General features: G+C 36.6%; 1 protein-coding gene across 5 annotated transcripts in view; it reads right to left on the bottom strand.

The window, feature by feature from the left end:
- The window catches only part of ADGRB3 (adhesion G protein-coupled receptor B3), a 461840-nt gene that overhangs the window by 36300 nt on the left and 410263 nt on the right, over nt 1–15277 (bottom strand). For all 5 annotated transcript variants that reach the window (XM_009689155.2, XM_068937480.1, XM_068937481.1 and 2 more), the window contains 3 exons: nt 7386–7536; nt 6727–6796; nt 1771–1837 (listed from right to left, as the gene is read on the bottom strand). In XM_009689155.2, the coding sequence (XP_009687450.2) occupies nt 1771–1837; nt 6727–6796; nt 7386–7536 (288 nt within the window). The remainder of the gene's footprint in view (nt 1–1770; nt 1838–6726; nt 6797–7385; nt 7537–15277) is intronic.

Here is a 15277-nt window from a genome sequence, read left to right as displayed (position 1 = left end):
TACTTTTTAGGCACTTAATGCACGTATGAGCGTTCTCATTTATGTAGAACCAGACTAGGTTTTCCATATCATCCTGTGCATCAGACATTGTCTATGTCATTCACCAAAATGCCAGCCAGCAACCTTGTTTGACTGCAGTTCCCTTTTTTTGTGGGCCAAATGAATGGCTGGGGTAAGCTTGTTTAGCTCCATTACAGAAAACGATGTTATGATCACATACATCCATTGAGGACCTAAGCTAAAAAAAATTCCAGTATTTCAGCAGTCTTTCAGACTTTGGCACTCAATGGATACACTAATGGCATTTAATGGACAATTTAATGAATGTTATTATCCACTTGTATTACCGAACTGAACTCTATGCACCTCACTCTGCATGGCCCTGCAAAGAGGTAATACAAAAGTTTGAATGTGTTAAAAAAAGTTCTTTTTTTTTTTTGTTAGAAAAGGGTGATCCTTTTTCCTTTCAAACAGATTTATAAACCTGTGCCAAAATACCTAATTGTTGCCAGCTTCTCTTGCCAACTCTTTTTCAGCCCTTCGTATCATCACTTTATTTCAGCATTTACATTTTTCAGCTGATGTTATATAATTCTTTTGCTTCATACACTTAGGCTTAAGTGGTTGCATAGAACAGCTCCTTCCACAGCTACTAACTAATGGGAGGGCAAACTGCGACTGGGAACTCAAGCATCGCCGAATAAAGCTTGCCAATTACACAGAGAACATACAGTTCTGTGTGAAAATTATGACTGGCTTTTCGTAAACACCCTTGGCTTCTCTATCATGACAGGGAGCGCGAGTTGTACAAAAGGATCCTGGCTTGACTCCAGGCAATGATGAGACATACTCTACAGGAGTAGCAAACATCAATATCAGGATAATCTTTGTAGCTATACTTGACTATATCTTTGATGACTGCTAAGACTGATCCCCTTTTGCAAGGGGAAATCAGAAATAACTGGTGTTGATAGAGCCATCCTGGTACAAAAAAAATGTTGCAGGGGAAAGAAGAATTAGATTTAAAATCTGTAATCTCCCTTCCAGAAGTAAGTGAAAAACACTGAACAAATTATTATAAAAAACCCATACAGGTTGCAGAGCAGACAACTGATAGCCAGTGGCACATGCAGAGTGCAATTCATCTTACCCTCAAGCAGACACCTGAAAGAGTATATTTTTGCTTCACTGCCAATGAAATATGTCTGGGATAACTAGCTTAGATGCAGAAATCTACACTGCGGATGTCTACTACAGCTAGGCAAAGTGAATCCTACACCTAAATGCATTTCCAGAGTTGTGCAAGATTAATACACAAACAAGCTAAGTTTCCCAGCTACCGAGACTTTTTTTTTTTCCTTCAAAAGCAGTAGGCACAGACCACTTTCTGCCTGGCTCCACTGCTGCGACTGCCTTTGCTGCCAGGCAGCGCTCTGTCGAGCCCATCACCGAACTTCACAAGGCACTGACAACTAGGTAGATGTTACTGATAATAACTTAGTGATGCCTGTAGCAAGTTTTCTGTGTCACCAAGCAGCACCTTATTCTTTCACAGCTTATCGTGTAAACTTGGAGAGATACAGAACTGATGTAAAAGATGTGATGCAGTTAATCGAATCACGCATTCAAAAAACTGAAGGCATGCTAAACAACACTGAGCTTGATATTTACTGCAAATATTTAATGCTACTGTATAGCTAAGTCTTCACAATTCAGATAGCATATTCCATCATTTCATATGAAAATACTGGAAATGATATTAATGTTTACCAAGACAACAGCAGCTGCAGGTCCAACGAAAGCATAAAGTAGCCCTCCTTCAAGAGACAGCCAACAGCTGGAAAGAACATTAGAGAAGAACTAACACAAATTAAAAATGAGTATAACGTATTGCCAAGAAAACATTGATAATTGCTACAGCAGGATATTCTCCTGACGTATGTTCAGTCCTACATGTAGAGATATTCATTGGCATAAAAAAGAGTTAAATCACTTTGCTGATATGAAGATGCAGACAGTTGAAAAGTGGTGTCCATTACTGAACCTAATTGTTGATGTTTCAAAGTTTTAAGGCAAGTTGTACATACACTGAAAAGCCTAAAGTTTATTACAAGCATAACATAAAATATGTTTGTAAAGTTTTGTCAGATTTCCTCAGATCATATATGATGAGTTAACTGAACAGGATTTGCCATGTCAACATCCAGAAACATTTCTAGCTTATAGACAGTTCTATACTTAAAACAAGGAAAGGCCAAGTATTTACAATGTAGAACCTAATTAAAAAAAGAGGTTTCTATATATCTTCACTTACGTTACTTAGTAATTACTCTTAGGACCAGGTGTTACAGATTGTATTTCCTTTAAAGAAAATCATTATATATACTATAACTGTTCTGTATTCTCTGGAATATTTTGCAAACAAGTTATATATTTTTTTAAAGTATGTGAAAACTGTATTTTCTGGTGACCTACTAATATTGCAGACTTTGCCATACTGCACCAGGGCTTTCACAGAAAACCATCAGATTTCCTAACGCAGAGCGCTTACAGAATCAAATTCTAAATATTTGATACATCATGATGTAAAGTTTTCCATATCTGCACATGATCAGGAGCTGCACACACTGAAGTAAATGCAGCTGTGCTATTTCCCAAGTGATTACACATTCAAAGGATTACAGGTTTATATGAATGCACTATCACACCTACATATAACAAAACTCAAGTATATTCATTCAAGTAATTCACTTGGATCTCACATCAAGAAACAATCACATTAGAAACATACAGATTTTTTTTTAATTTCCCAGTGGTCTTTTTGTACTTTTGAAATCCAAGTAAATTAAACACAAGCACATCATAATATTAATGGTCTGTTATGGTTCGAATTTCAACTGCAAAGAAAAAATGTGTTTCCCATTGCAATGAAGCCATGCAAAATCTGCCAGTGGAACCCAAATGCATCACAGTGCTAAATTCCAGAATGATAAATGGATGCAAATAATTTATTTCTGTTTCATTATTAAAAAGGTAATTCTTGTCATGCTATTCTACATCCTATCTCAAAAAGTATTGCAGCAGTAATGTTCAATTTATTTTTGTAATGTCAAATAAAAATGTTTTCAAAATTTTCTCCAATTTGAGTTGCTATTTTTGCAGCAACTAGGTTATTTATTGTAAGAGACTGAGAATATGGACTTCTGAGAAGGAGGAATATATTCATTGTACATTACCCTACCAGTGTGAACTTTAAAACTCAATGAAAATGACCACTGTGCATAATTAAAACATGTAATTAAAATATTCATATTTATTAGCAGATAGACACAAGTTCATAAAAATTGTTGACATATTGTGTTTAAAATGTAAGTTGATTTACTTGTGCTGAAAAAAGAGTCAACACGTTTTTAAATAGAAATAAAAAAATTGTCACCACAAATATCTACAAGACCCTCTCCCATGCCCTCAAGCAGAACAGCTGATAAAATGACTTCTATTTGGGAACAGAGCTAAGAAAAAAATAATGAAGGCTGTCTTCTTTTCTTCACACAGTCTGAATTTTCAATAATCTGAATTTTCAGCTATCTACAACATGATTATTTCAATATACTCAAAATCTGTCAGTTAATGCCTCTGAAATGCACTGATTCCCAAGCTTTTTCAGTTGAAGACTTTCTGAAGATGGATTCTCAGATGCCTTTTTACATTGTAAGAAACAATTGCTAACAGCTCTCTGACCATTTTTTCGTTCTTCTCTTCTTTTTTTTGCTCTAATAGCTTTTTTCCTGTGCTTTATAGTTCTTTTTGTTTTGTTCTCCTGTTCTGCATTCTTTCTCCCTCTTCCCCACATAGTAGAAAGCCATGTAAATTGATTAGCATTAAGAGCATCCACTGCTGGTTTTATGGGACCATGTTACAAGGTAATAAAATTCTGCTGAATGATGAAATATCCATAGACTTGCTCGTGTGTCCCATATATCTTGCGAGCAGTATGATGCTCTCTGGGAGAATGGTGCCTCCTTTCAGGACAGCATATCTATGATGAAATTTTAACTTTTGCTCATATAATGAGCAAAATGCTCAATTCATATAATGAATTCCTACAATTTAACTGCACTACTCATTAACATATAGCACTGCATATATATACAGGAGTATGTCACGGTCACTTAGTAACTATCACTTCTTGTAGTGGTGCTTTTACGGCTGTGATCATCTGAGGACAGGCAGCAACAAACCTTATTAGATCCAAAGAAAAAGTTGGAAAAAAGTCACTCTTTCAGAAACACAAACCTTCCTCAGATATCCTGAAATACCAAAAAGCTTGTCACTGTGTTTTGTGTTAGTTTTAGGAAATCTTTTTTCTTTGTAACTGTGTATCAGTACAAGTGCCAGTATGAAATAAAGTTTTCATATGTGGTTTTATATGCGCAGTAGTATAATTGTCTAATAAGTAGAGCTGCATGGAAAAGGTAGAACTCAGAGGCTGCTTAATCACAGAATTAGTCCACCCCCATCAGTTATATATACATAATAGCTCTGTGAAACTGAGATCATGATGTTTTATGTTTCAGAGCTTTTCTTTATAGCCAATGTATTTCATACTTAAAAACTTACTTCAAAGATCCTTAGGCCTTTTCCCTTCCAGTCAATCTCTTAATGTGTGGGACTGTGGGACTGGAAATAATTGCTTTATTTTCATTCATAATTCTCCTCATTTGGAAAAGGTTTTTTCAAAAAATAGGAACAGTTTGCAACAAGATACATTTCTAGTGGTGGCACGTGTATATCTGAATACAGCCAAATAGGCTAAATATTCCTTAGTATAAGCATTTCAAAAAGTGCTTTATGTTAATGCTAAAATAGCACAGAAACTCTGCTTTCCCACAGCCTAACAGCTAGAGGACACAGGTCTTTGTTGGCAGTTCTTTGTCTGAGTGGGACAGCACGTCAGCTGGTGGGGGGGAGGAAACTCCGTTCCGCTGTTTTCTCTATGTTATTGCGATGTCAGATGTCAAGAAAAATGTACTTGCAAATAAGTTATGAAAGCTGCACTGTCAGTCTATTTGCCCCTCGTACACCTCTGTTCGTGCTTTTGTTCCACAGTACTGTGTCAGCTGATTTTGGATATCAGGAGAGGCGCTGTTATGCGTACAGACTCACACTTTCTTACTTTCCAGTTCACTCTTAATAAATGATTTGTTGCCTTGTCTGAATATTTCAGTATATCCTCTTTTAAAAATGCATTCAACCCAGGAAGAAAGAGGAAACAGCACTAACTGAAGTTACAGATGAATAACTTCAGTAGAATAAATGTAGTGGAACTGATCCTGTAAGGGACATGGCTAGATCCACAGTGGGCAGTGGACATTGTAATGTTGCAATTCATAATTTGCATAGCCTAACAGATTTCCAGTCCTAGTTCAACGACTGAATAGCAAAAAAGCCAGCAAGATGAGCTCACATTAGCTACAAAAAAAGACAGAGGAGCAGGTTTCAATACAGTGTCCAAATGATGACTAAGACCCTCTTCCCATCAATGATTCCCAGCCATAAGTGCTGTCCCAGGCTTAAGCCCTTCCATTACATAAGCCATTCCTCATTAAAAAAATGCAAGACACCTGTTGTCACACTTTATCACTTAAGAGCTCAGTGGTTAAGGCAGGTATTCAGGAAGAGGAGATTTTTTTTTTCTAAATCCTTACTCACCCAGAGCTGCAACAAGGACTTGTAGTCTACACTCCCATGTGCCAGCAGCGTAGGACACACGGGAGAGGGAGGGGGAATCCTGATCTCACTCAGTGATGACGTGGAGTGAAACAATTAAATATTCACTAAAGCAAGGACTTGACCTAACTCATCCACATCCCTGATGAATGCCCTCATTACCAGGCTAGAGAGTCATATTTCCTCTCTTTCTGTCTAGATGCATACTTAATTTCCTAGGCAACGTGAGGAGAGCTCCAAACAGGGAGACTGAGGGAAATGCACTCCCGCATGCATACCATCTCAGTGGTTAGAGCATTCTGCTGGCAGGTGGGAGACTCAGACTAAACCCTTTTTCCACAAGAGATAAGAGAAGGGCAGCCCAGCTACACAGTGAATTTTCCCAGGTGCTAACTTAGCATTGTGATTGGCCAGGTGGTTAAAGAGGAACTATATTAATAAGATGTAAATAAAGTATACAGGTGTCCTTGCTGTCTCTCATGCACGACCCCGTTCAGGAAATGTGTTGGATCGGGCACTCCAGGAGAGAGGGGATGCACGTGGGACCTATCCCAAGATCTCTGCCGGACTTTGGCTCCAAGCAGCCTGCAGATATTAAAGTCTAGGTAGTGGTATACATGCTTGGTGGCAGAAATGTGGGTGCCCGTGCAGCTGTAGACATGTTTAGAAGTTGGCAAAACTTGACCATAGCATTTAAGGATCACCTCGGTAAATCTATATAAAATTAAGTCACTTTGTGGATCTAATCCTCACTGCTTCTGAAAGGCTCGCTGCTTCAAAAGCTCATGGAAATCCTGGATCCTTGGCACTGCTAATCTTAGCCCAAGACTGGAATATGATTTTCTTCTTGTTCTTTTGTGGATCACTCATTGACTCCTAGGGCAGCTCCAAAGATGAATAGATACCTGCAGGCCTTTAGACTATGCTATAAAATTCCTGACACGTAGGCAAGTCTTGCTAATTAAATATATAATTTATCATTTTAGATTGACTTACTAGTGAGTTGTTCCATATCCTTTTGTCTTGGTAAAGCCTATTGATATTGCAACCACTAATGCTGGTAGACCTGAAAAAAATCAAAGTAGTAATAAGCATTAGGTGCTGAGCAAAATATTGCCGTTCTGTCTGGACAAGAAATGGCAGGCCAGACTAATGCAAAATGATCAATTTTACATGGAATGAATCACTTAATAAAGCTCTGTGCAATGGCAGAATTGTTTTTCTCAAGTACACACGGGGTGGGGGGGAAAGGATTTTCTACCCATTGTGCATCACTGATGTAGCTAACTTACTGATACATTTGATATCCTCAAGCGAACTAGCAAAAAAGACTTCATGCATAGTCAGTGAATATTTTCTGTTGCTTTATTTTGATTTCTTGATATTACACTACTTTGCTGAAAATCTACAAAAATGATGTTGAAACACAAATATTACAGAATGCTAAAGTATATACACCAACATAGGTTGAGCTAAAAGATTATACTGATGCTTCAGACAAAATGGAAAGTCTCATAATCTAGTTTTCTGTTTAGTAATTTGTCCTGTTTGCTATCTTTCAGGTTTACTGAAGAAAATGATAATACCCTTGACACTGTTACTGCATTAAACATTTCATTCCAATGATTCTGAGTAAATGAATTGTATGGACTCACCCCATCCAAGGCACAGGAAGCGTTTCCTTATGAGCCGTGTCCTAATTTTTCCAGTAACAGCCATATATGACTGCCACGCTTCTGTCAAAACCCAACAGAATGAAGCTAAGAAGAAGAAGTGTAAAAATGCGGTGGTTGTGGTGCAGATGCCCTGCAGGGAGCAAAGAGAAGCTCATGCTGAATACTTAGAGACGCTCATTTCTGTTTCATTCCAAAGAGTTGTCATATTCTATCATCTTGACCTTCATCCTTAGCATCACCTCTCCCTTTGTGGTGTAGTTGCCACAAAGAGTGAGAGAAAGAAAAAGAGATATGTCCATTTGGAGCAGGCAGAAGAGGTTGGACTGTGTTCCCAAACACCAAGTATGCAGAGCAGGGATGAAAAACACAAAATACATTTTGCAACCAGATTTTCCTCTACACGTTTATTTTAACCAGGCGTCATCATGACTCCACCGAGGTGAACAAGTTACAAAGGTGCTGGTTATAGAGCTGAATAAAGAAAATGTGGGGTTGTAAATGCTCCTAATTGCCAGCTTTGTTTTCTTTCACTCATACATACACATCTTGACTGTAAATTTGAATTTTAGGCAATGGATTAAGCTTGATTTATTTGATATTTAATTTAAAGCTTACAGAATGTTAACCTATCTGAATCTCTTTGGCTACACTGCCTGAAATCTCTTTAGTCACTTTTAAGTATCATAACCTTAACAAGTACACTGGATATTGCTTTTAGGGGTGTCAGTCATTTGTCAACCAAAAAGTACTTTGAGCTCATCCAGTCTAGGCTCTCTTTTGTCACTGTAGCCCTTAATTAAACTTAACATTGTGACTTACATAAATGAACCTGCTTCTTTCCTGGAATAAATTATGATCCACCCACCACTGTGCTGCTTGAAATGCAGTTACAGGCTACAAAATGCAGTATGCATTGTACCCCAGAACCAAAACTACACCATAAACCTTGAGAATAAGCTGCATTTGTCCTTACAACAACTGTAAGTGTCAAAATCATATCAAGGCTAAAAAAAAAAATTCAATACACCTGATAGTAGCAATGCAAGATCATAGTTCAGAAATGTGGATATTATTTTTATGTTTATTTCTTTATGCAGCACACACATATCTGCAAGTTATTTTACGTGCATATAATAACAGGCTAGTAGATTTTTTAAGGACACAGAAAAATCCCAGTTCAGGAAGCTACTTAAGAAGAGAACATGCAAGTGCATAGTTTTATATAGATGCTTGAAGACATCGTTGAATCGAGGCCTATAGCTATAAAAAATTGGGAAGAGTAAAATAGATACACCACTAGAATCCTTCTTACTTCACTTTATATTCTTGATTACTTTGAGGTCTTCTTGTTTTGAATATTATATTGTGTTGATTTTCCCAGTTTCTTATCCGAAACCAACTATATTGCTACAATGTTCTGTACATTATTTTGTGTTATATTTTTTCACTCCAACAGTTTTCTCAAGCATGTAGTTCATCTGAAATTAATCTGAAAACTGTCAGCCTGCACTTCAAGAGTCAAAAAATTAATAATTTACCATTAAGAATTTAGAGATATGAAAAACACCTTGCCTTATAATGCTGGGTCAAACTGTCTAAGTCTGTGGGTTTTTTCTTTCTATATAGCGATATGCAAGAGAATTATTCTTTACTGTTTAAAGAGCAAAGAATGTATAGAAATAAAAATCCAATAAGTCCTGAAAATGCAGTAGTAGTCTGATTTATTTTAGAAACATATTTAGGATATGTAAGAGGGGATAAAGGCATTACCTTTTCAATGCTAGGTCTGGTATTTCAGACATTCTTCAGCTTAGAGATCCTGGTTTTTATTCTGATTTCACACTGACATCACTCTAGTGTAACTCCATTATAGTGTTAAATATTACTGACATTCTTGATTTACAGTCAGATTTGTGATATTAGAAGTAAGATCTTGTTCTGAATTCATGGATGCATTTTCTTGGGATATGTTTGCCTTTCTACATTGGAAAGTGTTGCCTGTCAAAGTGATCAGATTAGATATATGGAAGATTCTCAGCTCTTTTGATGATGAGTGAATTTTTCATGAACACTGCATTTCTAAAAAAGCTAGATAACCAAAAAAGTATTATTTTAGAGTAACAGTAAAAAAACCAGTGCAATCACAGATCTAAAATCAGAATGAATCATATTGCTGAATTGCATATCCATATTAGCTTATCAATTAAAAATTAGCATTATGTTATTCATAAAAAGATTTTGTCTAATTCCTGTTAAAGTCCATAGAAAAACGTCTAAATGATTTATGCAGAATCAGGTCTGAAATACACACCTATGAATATATTCAGCTAATACTGATATGGAAAAAAGCCTTAACTTCAAACTATCATGTAACCAAAAGACACTTTTGTCTGTTTTACTACCTCATAGAAAAAGATTACAGGCATGTAATTCAAAGCAAGTTGCTACTCCATATATATGGTAAAAGTATTATAGCAATGACCAGTGAGCAAAATCTTAGATTTTGCCGTTAATCTTTAAGTTTAGGTGCTCCCAAAGTATGTAGATTCATAAAATCTACTCCATTAAAGCCTAAATGATAACAAGATTTCCTGTACTTCAATAAAAATGTGGTCAAACTACCACAGGTGGATTTTCAGCAACCATGAATAACACCACAGCCTTATATATGTGCTTCTGGTATTAAGATGAACTGAAGTAATGCTTATTTTAATATCTGAATGTCCATGCATTAGAACAGACCTAGTTTCCTTTTATGTATTAAAACATTTGTATTTTTCAAAAACTCTGACATTTCTGATTCCCATTCTGAAATTTAATTTTGCCATCTTGAGATTCCACTCTGTCTCACACTGGTACACTTAAAGCATATTCCTATGTGCTTCCAGTAAGTCAACTGGAGATGACTGGGCAACAGAAAAATTTTAAGCTATCCTGATTTAGCATTCGTCTGACAAAATTAGTATGCAATATGACTGCAAGCTCCACAATGCTACATCATTAAATTAAAACTGTTGTATCTTACTTTAAAAGAGCCCTCTTCTTCTGGTCACTTAGATCTAACCTCTTTCTTATGCCATGGTTACAAGCCAAGCACTACTGTATCTCCGCTATGACTGTCTTTCCAGAAGCAGTTGTAATGGAACATCACTGCAGTGTCATTTATAGAGAGTTGCAAAGTAAGTTTTCGCCTTTCTCCTAGAAAAAAATCTAGTGTATTCTTTCTGAATTACTTTTACAAAGGTCAGCAGAACAGTTTAAGATTCTTATAGTGAGTTAGAATTTTTTCATCCCGTCTTTGGTAAATTGCTGGCAGGAAAAACTGAAATATAAATACTTATTTAAAAGGAAAGCTATACAAGGAGACACACAATAAAACAGAAATAGAATAGAAAATATGGAAGTGTTTTTCATTTTACTGACTGACTTATATGTTACAAATTCCGACCATACAACTTCCTATCAATATTTTTATAAAATCTAACATGTTCTGTAGGAACCATTATTTGACAAAAAAAAAGACTTTTGAGACAGCATAGACTCTTTTAGGCAAAAGCTGTCTATGTAAAATGGTATTACTTATCCTGAAAAATATGAGTACAGTATTTCTGTTATAAGTTTGCAAAAGAGAACAAATGCTGGTCTTTTTGATGAAGACACTGTTAACTGTTACGGCTGACTGAATAAAGACCTCAGGATTTACTTATAATCTATCCTCTGTATTGAAAGAAAGATAAGGGATGATAATCTAATAAAAATATGGACATGGCTGTTGTAAAACAAAGAACTGTAATGAAAATATTAACCATCATGTTGGTCACAGAATCAGAAAACAGGAGAAGCAAGTTTTATTATAAAAGCTCTGTGCGGTAGCTGGAATATACTACTGCTGAGTATAACCAACTCTTTTGAATAGCGGAAGGGCACCTTTAACGAACACCAGTGACAAGTCTGTATCCCCGAGGTAACTATTTGCATCACACACCATCAGAAAGATGCAGAACAGCCTCAAAACCTCAGAACTGCTGTGGGATCACAGTGGCAAAATCATGGGCAGGCACCGCTCCGTGTGAATTCAGTTTCTCTCTTCCCCTTGCCGAAACAAAGAATCACAGCAAGTGAAACTCCTGGTAAGGCCACGGGCTATACCAGCACTGTCGACCAATACTCCCATTGGAAATCTGGCTTTTAGCTGCTCCTGTAGTCTTCTCTTTTGACAACAAATAAACAAACAACACTTTTCTATGTCTGGGAAAGTGCTATGTTTGGGAAGTGCATTTCCAAATAGGAACGAATATTCGTTTTCACCAAGGCTGTCATTAAACAGGGCATTGAGTACTACTAGCTAGGGAGCCATAACTTCTACTAAGTACCGTACTTGCATTTCTGTCTTTCCTGACTGCTCCTAGTCTCTCCTTCTCCTTCTTGTCTCCCCACCTCGCGAGGAAGTGTAGCTGCCACCCAGCCCACCTGTGACGCAGGAGCTGCGCTGCTGGATCCCCCCGTCCTCCACTCGCATGAGGCCTCGATGCGCCAACCTGTCCACGCCGAGAGATAGCCATCCATGTCCTCCCCATTTCTTTAGGAGGAGTTGCTTCTTATTTGCTTCTAATTGTAGTTTACTAGAGCTCACTGAATTAATTACCTGTGCTGAGCACCTGTCAACTTGCAACAAAATGAATTTTAACAGCCTAATTTATTCACTGCTATTCAAGCTGCTGAAATGAAGTCAACTCTGTTGCTCTAACCTCCCCTCCCTCCCACTGCTGTTGTTCTCAGCTCCCCAAATTTAATTCTAATTATGAGTCAGGGAAGGGAGCTTTTCTGTCCTCAGAAAGTACAATTACAGGAGCTTTAACTGAACCTCAAGTATTTAGCTTGCCTGAACATCTGAGCAAGACGTTTCATCCCTTTTAAATAAACAATGTCCTATTGAAAGCAAGAGCTCATGGCAGGTATCAAGTTATTTTCTCCTTTCCTTCTTGTGCGAGACCCACTCAGAAGAAGAGTACTGAAGCACCACTGGGAAACATAACAAACAGTGGAAACTCAACACTACTTATTCTAGGGCTTTACTTCTTAATGTAATAATCCTGAATCATATCTAGAAGATTTATCAATTTTTATGACCTATAAAAAAGTTTAAATCCATTCTGAAAATAACCATTTACCAGGATTTTTGGTGCCTCTAATTTTTTTAACAAAATAGCATTTTTTGAATAACAGTGTGAACAGATCTTCTACGTAAAGACAAAGAGGGTTAGCTAAGGATGCTTGATTTTCCTTCTTCCACTCAAGCAGGTTCTCTTTTCCGCAGAAACTAGTTTCCTCTATCTGGGTTTTGATAAATAGTAAGAAGCAAAGCTACTGGAAAGTAAAGGAGAAAAACAAAATCTGTACTGGTGATAGCAAAATGAATAGGGCTAAAATCCACTCCGTTGGATTTCGTCATCAAAGAGAAATGAAAATTGATAGGAAGTCATGTAAATAATAAAACTGCTTAGAGATTAAAAAAAAAAAAAAACCCTTAACCTTGATTTAGCTGTAAAGAAATAAGTGTAAGGAGATAAATTAAATGGGTACTAATTTTATTCTTATCAAGTCCTGACCATGGACAGAACAAACAAAGAAAGAGCACATAAAGAACACAACAAAGAACAAACAAAACAAAGAGCAAACAAAGGATGAACCAAAGAACAGAAATATAATTCCATGCTAAAGTCTGTATTCAATTATCGGCTTTTTGTAACTCTCAAGACCTCAACAATGAAACAGGGATAAAATAGTTTATCTTTTTCTTTCTTTTCAATCAAAAATATGAATTCATAAGGGAAAATTCTGCTTCTTATTCTTTCTTTTTTTTAAATGATTTGATTTTTTTTACTGATTTACACAATAGAGTACCTTTGTCTCAGGAGTGGCAGACACTGCCAGAATATCGGGATACAGTACACTGAACAGATGATACCAGAATTTCCAGTGTAACCTACTGTGAAACAATGGATAGAGTTTCAGAGGCTCAGGGATGGACAAGTAAACCACATCTCACGGGTGGTTTTTTTTTTGGAAGAGGGACAGAACATCAATGACAAAAAATATGGTAAAGAAGTCTATCTTCTCTAAAATATTTGAAGCTGTTAAAGTCATAAATTCCTGAGAAATTATAGCTGCAGACTTTCAGGTTTCTCTTCCAGGATCATTAATATTACTGACACCATAAAGCCACTTGAAGGTACCATTTCATTAAAAAAATACTACATTTCTTGCTTTTGTTGCACTAGAATACTTCTAACATCACTTGATCAAGCAAACACATCAGAAAATCTAAACTAACACACTATTCATATTTTAAATCAAAAGCTATAGAACTTTTAAGTTGAAATAACTTATAGATAAACTTAGATCTTCTAAAAAACCTTCTCCAGTGCCCTTTAAGGTTGAAAGCTCAAGTGGTTTAACTTTATTACGCTGTGCTCTTTTTCCGCACATGACACCCTAAAATAATTAGCATTTGACATCATGAGTGTTTTATGTGAAGAGATACGCATAGCTAATTGCTGTACTGCACTGCTCTATGTTGTACAAGACAATGTGAATGGTAACCTTGCATTTTTGCAGCAATTAATTCTTTTAGTACAATAGCAGTTGGTTTTGAATAGTTATGTGATGTCTCACTACAAAGATAATGAGTGGTAACTAAGGACACTCAATTTTTCTTTGTCCATTCGATCAGTTTTTTGTCCATAACAAACAAGATGCCTTTCTAGGTTCTGACACAGCTCTTAAAAGCTGACTGTGAAAGTTGAAGTTATTTCTGCAGTTCTTTTAGATTAGTTTGTGACCATCCTCTCACAGAGGACGTCTATATCACCAACAGCATCACAGTGCCACAGGAAGACATTTTCAGTATCAAATTGCTATTTTTGTTCTGTATTGTGTCCTGATTATCACAACAGTTGCTAAACATTGCCGAATCTCAGGGCACAATATAATAATGCGTTCAGCTATTTTGATTTTTGATTTGTTTGGTCTCTCTGTCATGTCTAATCTGTTCTATATTCATTCTTTTTAACTGGCAGTATGATTTCAAGGATCCCAGTACAATTTGAAAGTGCAACTGAAGGACACTTAACACTCTAAACTGTAACTTTCCTCTGCATTTTCACTTTCCAACCATACTTTAAATATCTATCTTCCAGTTTTCACCTAAAGCTCTTCTAGCTACACTTTACCAATAGATTCAGAGCCTGCTCCTCCTCTTCCAGTGTTTTCCTGGAAGCTATTTCTGCAAACTACTTCTCTGTGAATAAAGCATTTACAGTCTTCATTCATACCTGCTTACGAAGGAGATCAGTCTCCCACTTCTTCCCCAGGTATAGAGTCCTGCAGCACTGGTGCTAATCACATTCAACTCCCCAAACCATGTGGAACCTTCTTTTGAGCTTCTGCCCTTTGCAGTTATTTTCCTTTAAAGTTCTGCTTTGGTAGTTGTCACCTCTGTCACTCATATCAATAACTTTTGCATTTTAATTTGATACCATATAGCTGCTCTTTGGCAGAACTTTTCTGGTTATTTCTGAAGAGAATTGCTGGTTTTTATCCAAACTAATTCCTCTGCTTGCCATCACTCTTCTCCTAGCTCATAATATACATAGTACAAAATCATTCCATTAACAGGATGTGAAAGGATAGTCTGCTAGTATGGGGATCGAAAAGTATTCCTGAAAGTTGCTGCATATGAAAACCTTCCTTGCTCTGTATTATTGCAGAATCTACGTCTATGCTAGTAAAAATAAAACATATAGTAAAGGCCAAAATATAGGCTACGCACTGGCATGTGATCCTTAGTGATAAAATGTTAGTATGTTCCT

Source organism: Struthio camelus, chromosome 3, assembly GCF_040807025.1.
Source record: "Struthio camelus isolate bStrCam1 chromosome 3, bStrCam1.hap1, whole genome shotgun sequence".
NCBI classification, from domain to species: Eukaryota; Metazoa; Chordata; class Aves; order Struthioniformes; family Struthionidae; genus Struthio; species Struthio camelus.
The sequence above is the reverse complement of the archived record's forward strand: the minus strand, read 5'-3'. Positions and strand labels throughout refer to the sequence as shown.